Source organism: Marmota monax, unplaced genomic scaffold, assembly GCF_021218885.2.
Source record: "Marmota monax isolate L192 unplaced genomic scaffold, Marmota_monax_Labrador192_F-V1.1 WCK01_AAM20220418_F8-fsc00140, whole genome shotgun sequence".
NCBI classification, from domain to species: Eukaryota; Metazoa; Chordata; class Mammalia; order Rodentia; family Sciuridae; genus Marmota; species Marmota monax.
The window spans coordinates 1,550,304-1,563,320 of NW_026694256.1; the positions used below are offsets into that span (position 1 = coordinate 1,550,304).

The following is a 13,017-nucleotide window of genomic DNA, read 5'->3' on the forward strand; positions in this document are numbered from 1 at the left end:
TAGGAAAAAATCCCTGTCTCAGATCTTCTCCATGTGAATAGGTGACCCAAGCAGAAACAGAAGGAAGAGTCATTGAAAAATTCCCAGGAGCTAAGGGAAGACTGAAATAGTTATTATGGGAGGCTGTATTCACCTTGTAAACAGAAATGCAGGTTTGAAATTCCCAGTGATAATAGGAAGGGAAGCCCCTAAAGAATGTCTAGAGCTCTATGTATAGGTTAAAATTCACTGAAAAGTTAAACAGACAGGAATTTATTGCAGGTTACAATATAGTTTACATAAATTGGGGAGCTCTAGGAAACCAGTTTTGAGAAATATAAAACTAAGATTATTAGCAGCAAGGAGAAATAAACACCCTCATTGAAGAACTAGTTTTTGTCTCAGAAAAAATACTATAGCTTCTAAGTCACAGAAACTAAAGCTTACAGTGTTGACCAAATGCTAGAACTTCTTCCAGAGCTATCTTGAAGAAACAAAGGTCTTTGTGTGAAAGAAGAACCTATCTTCCCACTCTGGAATGCTACCCCCTGTTGAATTAGCTTCCTCTGACTGGCATGGAATTTTAGGGCTTGTCTAACATTGACTACAAACTAAAGTGACATATCTGTTAGTGCTATACACAGCCAGTGTAAGGACATTCACAAAAGATGATTGATGTAGATTTGAGCAAGTGAAATTCCAGTATGTACCACATATTTGAAGAAAGAAAATCATATGTAGATATTTCAACAACCAGAGAACGCCAATGGTGAATCTTAATATACCTGTGTAATGAGACAAAAAAGAACTTTGTTATTGTTTTCTAATTTAATTACGCTTGTACCAGAGAATATATTTTGTAGGATTTCAGTCCTTTAACATTTTTTTTTTAAACTGGGAATTGAACCCAGGAGTGCTTAAACACTAAGCCACATCCCAGCCCTTTATTTTTTATTTCTTATTTTGAGACAGGGTATCACTAATTTGCTTAGGGACTTGCTAAGTTACTGAGGCTGACTTTGAGCTATTCCCTTAGCTTTCCCAACTGCCTTTTACATTTTTAATACTTGTTTTATGACCAAGATTATGTTCGGTCCTGGTGAATATTGCTTGTACATTTGGTAAGAATGTGTATTCTGCTGTTGCTTGTCAGAGTATATCAAAAAGGTCAGGTTGGATCCTGTTGTTTGTTTTCTATATCCTTCTGATTGCCTGTCAGCTTGTTCTATCAATACTGAGAAAGGATCGCTGAAATCTTCAGAAACATTTGTACCCTTGTCTATTTCTCCTTTCAATGAGTTCTCTCTGAATTTCCCTTGGGTATTTCAAAGCTGTTTGAGTTATATACATTTAGGATTTATGTTTTCCAAAGGAGAAGACACCTTTGTTTTTTACAATGTGTATATTTATCACTAGAAATATTTCTTGATCTGAAGTTTATTTTGTCTGATAGTAATATAGCTAATCCAGCTGTTTCCTGCATGTTATGTGCTTTGAGTCCTTGAACTTTTAAACTATGTCTTTGTATTTAGAGAGGCTAATGGGTTTTATATCTATACTCTGAAATAAATATGTGATTATATGTGTGTAAATATACCTTTGTATATGTATATGTAGGAAACCCACCACCCATTCTAAAATACTAATACGCTAATACTAATAACTGTCTATTCATCTCTTCCTCTGATAGAACATTCTATGTATTTGGAGTGTTGAAACTTATATTAAGTGCAATTGATTGAGTTTAGATCTACCATCTTATTATTTGCTTCCTATTTTCCCCTTCTGTTATTTTCCTTTTTTCCCGAATTCTGTTTTGTACTAATTGAATTGCATTTTTTAATTGTATTTTTTATATGCTTCATGTTGCCTTTACTAATGGATTATCACTCCTGCTTTATGTTTTATTTTTAATTTTTATATAGAATTGCTTGAGGATTTAAAATATATTTTTTCAGTCTCTCTTACTTTAAAACAATTTTACATCCTTACATAAAGTATAAGATTTTTTTTTCATTATCACAGACCATTTTCTTCTCCTGTTCTTCATGTTATTGTCGGATAATTTAATTCTGTATATACTATAAACTCTACAAAATATCTCATTGCATTTTTATTTAAAGAGTAAATCTATCTTTTTGCTTAAATTTTATTTCAACTAAGTTTGGAATTACAGAAATATTGCAAAATAGTACAAAGATTTCCTGGCTGTCCTTTTCTCTGCTTTTACTAAAGTTAGTATAATACATGATTTAGTACAATTTTCAAGACCAGAAACTTAACATTTGCATGATACTGTGAATCAAACTACAGATTTTATTAGAATTCTATCACTTTTAGAAAAAATTCAATACAAGAAAGACTTTTATAGTAGATTACATATTTGGTCCATTTTTGGTGCTTTTTATTTCTTTGTATAAATTTAAAGTTTTGTTTGATATCATTTTTTCTTTATCATTTCTTAGAGTATAAACTTGCTAGTGAGTATTTTTTAAACTTTGGATTGTCAGAAACTTGTTTAGAATTCTTAAAATTATTTTAAAATATATTTTCACTAGATGTGAAATTTCAGGTTGATAGATTTTTTTTTCTTTGAGTCCTTTTAACATGCCATTTCATTTTCTTCTGGCTTTCTTTCCTCCTCCTCCTCCTCCTCCTCCTCCTCCTCCTCCTCCTCCTCCTCCTCCTCCTCCTCCTCCTCCTCCTCCTCCTCCTCCTCCTCCTCCTCCTCCTCTTCTTCTTCTTCTTCTTCTTCTTCTTCTTCTTCTTCTTCTTCTTCTTCTTCTTTCATGAAGTTTGTGATCCTTCTTTCTTGTCCCTCTGTGTAATGTGTCTTTATCCCTAGATGCTTTAAGAATTTCTCTTTATCACTGGTCTTTGGCAATTAAGTTATCATGTGTCTTGGTTTGATTTTCCTTTTATTCATCATGTTTGGGCTTTTCTTAGTATCTTAAATCTGAGAGTGTGTTGCTTTTGTAAAATTTGGAACACTTTAGCCATTATTTCTTCAAATATATTTTTCTGGCCTTTTATTCTGTCTTTGGGGACTTAATTGATACACCCATAGATCAATGGAATTTAGCTTCTTCTTTTTCTTTTTAAGTACTTCTTTTCTTTCTTTTACATATATAGAGCACAATTTTTCATATCTCTGGTTGTATACATAGTATATACACCAATTAAAAAAAAATCTACAAAAAACAAAAATTACTGTTAAGTACTTTTTTCTTTATTTTGAAATTTTTATTTACTAGGTTTGATATCATAGGTGTTCAAGTTTAGTGATACTTGTTTTTGCAATGTTTAATTGCTAGTACTCCCATTCAACAAATTTTTTATAGATAGTATTAATTTCAGACCTAGAAATTCTGTGATTGTTTTTACATAATACATTTTCTTCGTTATATTTGTGCTTTACTTTAAATTCCATCATACATCATTCCACCCCATTACCTTGTTTACTTCCAGATCTGTTTCTATTGACAGATAGATGGATCTCATCTTCCATATTTTCTGACCTTTTTAAATGTCTAGTAATTTTATGAACACTTTGTATATTTTTTTATTACTTACTAATGGATTTTGTTGTCTGTTTTTATACTATTGTATTTTTTACTGGCAGATACTATTGTATGCAGAGAAGTCTCATCAACGTAGGCTGGTTTCAAAGATGTTTGGAACATATTTGGAATAACCTTCAGTCAAAGGAAAGTTCAGTCCTACTGCCAATGCAATGTGGCCCTTCTGTAACTCTGCTTCATAGGTCATAATGTAACCTGAACTTATTCTGAAACTTGACTTGTTAAGCTTTATTAAGTTTCCATTTATTGTTTGCTCAATCATATTTAATTTCATTCTGTGCATGTATGAATTAATATTTAGCAACAGACTTAATGACAACCTTAAGCAGATTTCTGGAGACTTTTTTTTCTGCATATATCCCACTGTTCTGAAAATATACCTATAAATCTCATCCATCTACCCAAGCTTTGATCTTTAGTCTCCTCAACTTGGTATTACTGGATCCTTTGCTTGTAGGTACCTGTACACACAAAGCATGCTTGTAATATTCTCTTAAAAACCTAAACTCTATTGGTTGTACAAAAAAAGATCTAACATCTAAAAATGGTTATTTCACCTTTTTGGAATATTTTTGTATTTGTTTCCATGGAGGAGTTCAGTCTGTCCCAGTTATTCCATTACTCGACAAAGCACAAGTCCATTGGATGATTTTATACAAGAATTAACATCATGTGTTTTGTATTTTTAAGTGTCATTCTAGCTGCTTTGTTGAGAATAAACTTTTGGAGGATCAAGGTGAATACAAAGAGATATTTTAGAAGTCAGGTAATGTTGTTTAAAAGTGTGATAATTAATATTTGGGCTAGGATGTTCTCAGTGTATTTTTCTAAGAAGTGATTAGTGGGTTTTATGCTGCATTTATAAGATGGGATTATAGTTTGCTGATCACTTCCATATAGTAGGAGAAGAATCAAGAGATGAATCAAGAATGATCTCTAAGTGCTTTTCATGAGCAATTGAGTGAGTTGGAATGTAAGAAGAAGAGCAGTTTTTAAGAGATGTAGGTGAGTGGAGTTCTTCATTGGATAAATTAATCTTAATAAACCTATTAGAAATCCAAATGAGAGATTCTGAGGCAATATTTTGTGAGAGCAAGAAGTTAACAATTTCTAGGCTTTGAGACATTGACATTCTTTCTGAATTTTTAAATGGAGGAAAAAAATGTCCTGTGTTTTCCATTTTGTTATCAGAACCTTGTTTCTAAGGAGCACCTTGTGGGACTAGTGTTCTGTAGAATTATTCTGGCAAATTTGCTTTGGGCAAAGGGAAGCCAGTGAGTGGTTCAAGAGGAGGAACATAGATTAAAATAGTTTTAAAAGGTTATTTTGGCAGGAATATGATTTGTTAGGAAAGAAGCTGGAATCCAAGGGAACAGATGGGATTCTGTTGATGTCAGCACTCAGACATTTGGGGATGAGGGTCCATATGAAGGATGACAGTGGGAATCAAAGCAAATGTGTTGATGCGAGAGAGTGAATATGAAGGACAATGGAATCTTGAGTGATAATGATTTATCTTTAAGACATGTGACCCAGATGATGCCATGAAAAGTTTAAGTTAAAAAATTTAAATATAGGTGATATTAATGAACATTTGTTTTATGACTGAAATGTTATATTCCTTCCCTAGGCTAAGGAAAATGAAGTAATTAATGACTAAAATTGAAATAAGAAATGTTTATATTCAACTAACTTCAAACTTCAAATTAGAGACTCTGTGCTATTCTTTCATAAGCAGAATAAGAAAAGTTTTACCAAGTAGTGTTATAAGATTTGCTGAGCTGCAGGCCTGAATATTTAACACATGAGCAATTCAAAATGTTTACTGTGAGATATGCTTGTGATCTCAAAGTCTTTCGGAATAAATGAGAGTTAGATAAAGTAATTCAAACTTGACATGATCTTTAAGAATTTTGATAGTAAAAAATATGATATATAATTATCTCTGATATAAATTGGGATGTTTTGTAGGTGGAGACTGCAAGCATAAATAAAATTCCCTTTGCTGCAAAGTTGCATTTCTAAAAACTGTAACTGCTGAAATCTGACAAACTTTTGAAAGAAAAGTAATGTGGCAACTGAAGAATATGGAATTAACTCTCTGGGACTCATCTGAATGGCAATTGTACACATAGAGCAACAAAGGCAAAGAGATTACATGGATGTCACAAAGAGTATATACTTTTTTTCTGTATAAATTGAACAAATGAAATCTTGATATATGCTAGTTACTGGGTAACATATTAAGCACCATACAAACTACTTTGTATACATTATTTGCTATACCTTACAAAAATCCTATGAATGCAGGCAAATCATACTCATTTGATCCACAAAGAAACTAAGATTTAGAAGTTAATGCATCAGAGTCACAACTAATTATGTTGTTGACAGAACAGAGATTGAGTTTGGGTGACTTTCAGGTGTCTTTATTTTACTAAGACTTTAAAGAAACAATAGCATCCTTTATTTTGTTTTGTAATTATTTTAAAATAGTTGTTCAGTGTCATGTAAAAATATTTCCTGTTTGTTTAACATTTTATAATGCCACTTCCTTGAAGGTTTTTCTGAACAAAATGGAGATAAAAAATGGGTCTTCCTTACTGTTACTAAACAGTTGATTGATACTTGTTCTCCAGACATAAATTGTAAATGCTAATTCTTGAGCAATGTATTTTGTGACACCTTGATTTAGCTATAGTCATTTAAATAGTCTTCTTGGTCTAGCAAGGAATACTCAAATGGAAATTAGGAGGATGTTAGTCTGTTTTACATATCAATAATAAAATACCTGCTGCTGGATAATCTATATAGAAAAGAAGTTTATGTTTACCTTATAGTTTTAGAGAATTAAAGTCCAAGATGGTACAGGCCCCATCAGTTTGGTCTCTGATATGGGACTCATGGTGGATGGTGTCCCAATAACAGAACACAAGAAAAAAGATCCTATGGCAAGACACAGATGCCTGATGGATTAAGGGATCAGGCTTTAAATTTTTTTTTTTTTTTTTTTTTAACAATACACTCTGTGAGAGCTGATCTGAGATAACAGCATTAATTTCTTTCAAGGGCAATACCCCTGTGACCTCGTTAGCTTATATTAAGTGTTGAATCAGCATTGCCATACTGTGGACCAAGATTGGGGGATATCCTCAAACCATACCCAAATCATACCAAGGAGTTTGAAATGTTTTAAAGCCTTCATGTTCAGTGTGAAACAGATGTGGCAAAATGGTAGTATTTAATCAGATTCAGCTTTCAGGACTGGTAAGTTTGGTTAAATGATATGATGAAAGGGGAAAATTAGACATAAATGGAAGTATTTCACAAGCACTCCAGTAAATAAAAGCAATACTAACACCATTAAATATGAAAATAACCTGAACCTGCCTGGTGTTTTCATGACACAAGAAATATGGACTAATAACAAGAAGATGAAGTCTCTCTGGATAGGAGGAGGCTCCCATGTCTGGGGAAATTATTATTAGCGAGACATTCACAAGAAATGAATAACTTGGAAATAGTATTGTCAGAAAGACCTATGGTGATACAGAATAACAAATTAGAAATGAGGTTGAAATGTGCTATTACACAGGCATTCCATTATGATTTTTGAGCCATCTATGGAAACATCCCATTACAGGCAGAAGTTGGTTCTTCACAGGGTAGAGACAATCACAATTGGAATAATAAATAAAACTTTCATATGGGGGAATCTCATTATGAGAAAATTGTAGGCAAATTGGAAGAAGTATAGAAAAGAGTAATAATATTGGTTGGGAACTGTCAGGATTGTTTCTAAAAGAGATGATTAAAAAATTAAATTGCTTAGTAAGGGACAACTAAGAGATGAGAGTGTTTACTATTGCATTGAGATTGTTAACCCTAAAAAGAGAGACACGTCGATTATTTAGCATGGTAATAAAGTTTATAATTAGAAACAATTTAGTGATGTTAGGAAAAGGAGAAGTGAAGCAACAGTCATAAGACCCATCTGAATGCTGAGGAGTATATATGGGAGCACAGCCTATGTTTACAGTGTACAATTTGTCTTCCTTGATTCTAAGCATTTCTCTAAGCTTGTCATGGGTTTTTTTTTTTTTTAACCCTTCATTTCTTTCCTCCTTATAAGGAGTTTTTATCCCTCTCATTTAAACTATAAGTTCTGTGTTCCTTTGTGTCAATACATTTTATGGATCATCTGTGGGTTCCTGCCCACTTAAATACACTAGCTTTTAAAATTTATGTTTTAGCCTTGAGCTAGCAATCATTTTATAAGCACTGGAAGCAACCCTTCTGTTACAAATGTACTTTCCTTTAATCCACAGGTATATCATATTTTTAGGTGCTATATGATACATTTCTGTAACTTGAAGTTACAGTGTTCCAATAAAAGGTACTCAAATGGAATAGTTATTGGTAACTCATTTAAAGGGGGTAGGAAGGATAGTAGAAAGAATTGGACATTGTTACTCTATGTACATATATCATTACATGATCAGTGTGATTCTACATCATATACAACCAGAAGAATGAGAAGTTATATTCCATTTATGTAATATGTGTCAAAATGCATTCTACTCTCATGTATAACTAATTAGAACAAAAAATGTTTTTTTCACAACATTGTTATTCAATTAAATATTTCCTGACAAACTAGATTTTATTAATGTGAACTGCAAATGGGGTTGATTATATGTACAGTGAAAGTAGCAAAATTTACAAAGAGTTGCACTGAAATGTAGATCAATAACGATATTCTTTTATTGTGGGACAGGTGCCTTCTTTTAAGAATGACATCAATCCTGTAAAGTCCTGTCATTTAAGCTTTATAAGGAAGTAACTGTGAGAAGCACGGATAGAGAGACACGTTGGACAAACAAATTCTTGGTCTCCAGTGGAGAAACAGATATCAAAAGCACATGAAAATATGAGCCATTCCAACACCAGTGCTCAAGGAAGACAGAAATACCCTCACTAACGCTTCTGTTCATAGCTCCTGAGTCCTCTTAGGAGAAATGTTCTCTTTATCAAGAATTAAAATACTCCATGTTCTTTACAAAATCTGACATGGTTTCCAGAATGTCTGAAGGACGATGCCAAAAAATTCAAATAAAGAGCAGAAAAGTGTACTTTAATTGATTTTATGCTTTGGAAAAATATTATAATTGCAGTTATGGGATTTCTTTCTCTTTCTTTTTTCTTTATACTGTTTCTTTCTATCTCTTTTTCTTCCTCTTTCCTTTGTGCTTCAATTAATATGACTAGCTATGAGATATTCTGTTTGGACCAATTGAATACTACAGCCTACATGAGTCATAAGAAACATGAAACATTGGCCATCTTTTGACAAGATGATGTGCCTGATACATGTGTGGTACTTGAGGTTTCTTGCTGTTCAAATGGAGGGCTGTGGTTCACTGCAGAAAATAAGTAGAACTTCTTCTTCCTTCTGGTGTTAAATACCAGTCAGATTCACCTTTGTTTACTTTAGAGATCCTGGGTACTTCAAAGTCCTCTAGAGTCTCCATATAGAATAATACTGGAGAGACAATAAATTGTTCCTGAGTTTAGAGAGGAAAAAAAACAGAACAAAACAAAACTCTAACCTGTACAGATAACATCTTATTTCTGGATTTGAATCCAGGTCAAAATAAACAAGTGGATCAAACATGTACCTTGAGAGGTTTGTTCAGTATTGCTAGGTAAGGAGAGCTCATTACTGGAAGTTGCTCAGTTCTGACTTACCATTTTTGGTTTAGAAATAAGAAAGAGGAATATATTTGAAGCCTGGAAGTATAGCCTTTGATCTAATGTCTGTCTTTGATATGACATGACATGATTGCATACATTTTGTAGAAAATATCTGAGTTTAATAGAAGCCTGCATCTAAGACCAGCATGAAAAGGAAACAAGGTATAGAGCACAAGGTTATTATACTACCCTAGACTTAAATATCAAAGGGCAACAATTCTACTCTTTTGTAAAACTAAGTTAAAGTTGCTTTGTTCATCACACAAACAATGTGCATATATGTGTACACAATGTGCATATATGTGTATTTTTTGCATATATAAGTGCATTATATAAATTTTATTTTTACAATTGATAATTATAGAGACATAAACTATTAAAAATAAATAATACTTCTATAACCTATAACAGAGATAATTGGATCTTACTATTAATTTTTTTGTTTCTTTCTAGTTTTTTATTTAAGATAGTTGTTATTATCCTGTAATTTATATATTGGTTTTTTAAGTTAAAATGACAAGAAGCATTTCAATTGACTCTATAAACTCTTTGAAGACATGTTAAATACATTTTAAGGATCCATGGAACAGAAAATTTTTCATATTTGAGGCCTTTGATATGTTTTTTATCTTTCACTAAAGAAAAAAATTCTCTCTGTCCCTGCATGTTTCTTCCTTTCTCTTGTTCTTTCCCCCTCATTTTAATATTAAACTCTGCTAATACTTTGGAATATGGTTGGAGTTTTAAGACAGGTAACATCTTTCATTTCAGGGAAATATATGTATCCTTTGTTTGGGGGTTTTGAGGAACCTCATGCAGGGAAGAAAACTGTGATGGAAACAACATCATTCCAAGAGGAAAAACCTCAAAATCAGGTTTTATAGATTGTGTGTATTTGTATGTGTGTTCCTGTATGTATGTGTGTTTGCATATTTGTGCATACAGGTTTACATGTGTGTATTTTTGGGGTTCATCATGTGCAAGTGTATATGTATATACACTTCTTTGCACACATATGGTAAATTGGAGGTATTTACAAAAAATAGAATTTTACTCTATTAACATTCAGAGAAGTTTCTAATAATTGTCAATGAAATCAACTTTTCCATATTTTTGATTTTCAGAGTTCATATTTTTAATGGATAAAGGCTGAGTGTATTTTTTTACAATGAACCTATATATAATACATTTTAGTTATTGAAAGTAAATCTTAAAAGTTTGTATTAATCTTTGAATTAAAAAAGTCAAAATCACTTTCTTTACCCATGAAATGTAATTTCATTTTCAGATTTTATAAAATAAAAAATATCCCTATCTAAATGCTCCCAAGAACACTGACTTGCACTATAAATGCAAGTGTTATTTAGGGGAAAACAGGCAATATATTCATACCTTGACATACAAGAAGCTTTAAAGTATGATGAGTATATTTAAGCCACATGAAAATGTTAGCTTTGACGTGAGCGTTGCATTTATGAGCCTCAAACTAGAGAATAACTCTTTTAGAGCTGATGATTTTAATAGAATTCAAAAAAACTTGAAAACCAGTTTGTGGAAACCATTGATCTGTTGGGGTGGTTAGTTCTGTTTTCCTTTTCTTCCTGCTTTGAAGACATCTGTATCCTCGGATGTCAATTATTGTAACTCCAACAAAGTAATAAAAATCAAAGCAAGGATCCATTCATCTAAATCCTCACACGTAAGTGATCCTTCATTTGGACGAGATTTTTGTGAAGTAATTGGAGTTGTTGTAAAAGTAGCAGATTCTGCATTGGAAGGCTGTTTTGTATTGGTAGGAGATGCTTCTGTAGAACACGTTGGAATTGGGGGTTCCCAAGCACTATTTCTACCACAGACAACCAAGTCACTTCCATGAAGGTAAAAACCCTTCAAACATTCAAACGTAACCATTGCATTGTAGTAATATTTACTTCCAAATCCTGATATTTGTCTTCCATTTTCAATTACTGGGTATGGACATTTGACCACTTTACACTGAGGAGGGTCACCACTCCATTGTCCATGGCCAGAACAATGAATCTGGCTCTGTCCAATGAGTGAAAATTTATCTGATCCAGGATTGGGATTACACGTATAAGTTGCTACTTCATAATATTCAAATACTTCCTTTTCTTCTGGGGTGTACTTTCCATTTTCTATTTGTGGAGGTGGTTCACACAAAATCTTTTCGCATTGTGGGAGATCCCCGCTCCAAACCACATTCAATCCTTTAAGCTTGCAACGTAGAATTTGCTTACCAATTAAATAAAACCCCTCATTACAAACAAATTCAACATATGTACCAAACTCCAAGCTTCCATTAAGTACGTTTACTTGGCCATTAACAGGATCTGGTAGAACTGGACATGTTTTCTTAGAACAAGCAGCATTTGAAAGAGAGGACCATGTGCTGTCTGCACCACAAGTAGAAGAAGTGTCGAAAGAAGGGTTCCGCTTGTATCCAGGTTTACATTCATAATGTACTTGCTCGCTGACCTCATAAAGGGGTTTAGATTGGCCAGTGAGCTGCATTGTTTCAAATTTTGGTGGCTCACCACAGGCTTCAGAGGATGTAGCAGACAGCAAGAACACCAGGGCCCCCAGAAGGAAGCACTGGAATGGAAAGAGGCTCCCGCGGTGTTGGGTGGGTCCAGCGCACATCATGGATCTCCTTATTTTTCCTTAGATGAGGAAGAAACCGAGAACCAGCTGAGCAGGTTTTCAGAGTCCCTCCAGAGTCTAGTGACCAAATGCAACAATCCCCAACTCAGGAAGTGTCAAAAGTTATATGTGAGTGGGTGTGGTCCGGACACACCCAGGAAAGTCACAAAAAGTGTTTTAGAGGTGCTCTCCTGGTCAGAATGTCAGTATTGGAATTGAGGTCTCAATGTTAAGGTAACCTCACTGATAGGTTCAGGGAGGTTTGTGTCACTTAACTAAAACCACAGGACTCAATCTTTGTTCATAAGGTTTTCCTGGACCAATATTTCTAACTGATAAAGAAAGATTCTCAGATATTGGTTTACTAGGTTTTTCAATGTAGGTTTGCCCCAGAAGAAACTCCAAGGCAACTCTGTGTTTGAAAGTAGTTCATTTTGAAGATTTCAGAATGCCCACGTGAGAAACTGGAGAAACAACATGGGTAAAGAAGAAAAGGCAATAATAAAAGATGTTTTGATATGGGAGTTACCCCTGTAGGCAAAAGGAGGCTGAATCTCACAATGGGCTCTGTAAGAAACTATGTGCAACATACTCAGAATTAGCCTACAGAGATTAGTACCCAAGGCATGGATGTACTCATTAGTATCTCCTCTACTTGAGGGAAATTCCATTATCTCTCAAAGACTTTCTTATATATATAGTGGGTTTATTAATTCCACCATGCCTCCAAGAAATGCCACTGAACAGGACAATAAGAAGAGAGATGGGACACTTTAGGTGTAAATTTGTCAGTGACTGAAGATTGTTTATTTCTACTACTAGAGATCTCAAGTAGGGTGAGGGATAAGATATGGGGCATCAGCAGCATCTACTACACTGGATTTATCAAGTCTCCATTTCAGTATATTTTTCTTGTGAATATGTGCTATGTATTTGTGATTGTTTCTCTGCTTTTTTTTCCTTTCTAGAGGTCATACGGTATGTAGGTACCAAAGATAAGCTATACTTCCAAAGCATTTACCAATCTCTATGTCATAGTTCT

At 33.5% G+C, this 13,017-nt stretch overlaps 1 protein-coding gene across 1 annotated transcript; it reads right to left on the minus strand.

Annotated features, from left to right (window-relative positions):
• Positions 1-10,949: 10,949 nt before the first annotated feature.
• LOC124108560 (membrane cofactor protein-like) lies at positions 10,950-11,975 on the minus strand. Its single transcript, XM_046467026.1, has one exon. It carries the CDS (start codon positions 11,973-11,975, stop codon positions 10,950-10,952), a length of 1,026 nt encoding a protein of 341 aa, XP_046322982.1.
• Positions 11,976-13,017: the final 1,042 nt, after the last annotated feature.

Excerpts from the sequence above, each read along its gene's own strand:
- LOC124108560 (XM_046467026.1), bottom strand. The coding sequence starts at position 11,975 with ATGTGCGCTGGACCCACCCAACACCGCGGGAGCCTCTTTCCATTCCAG.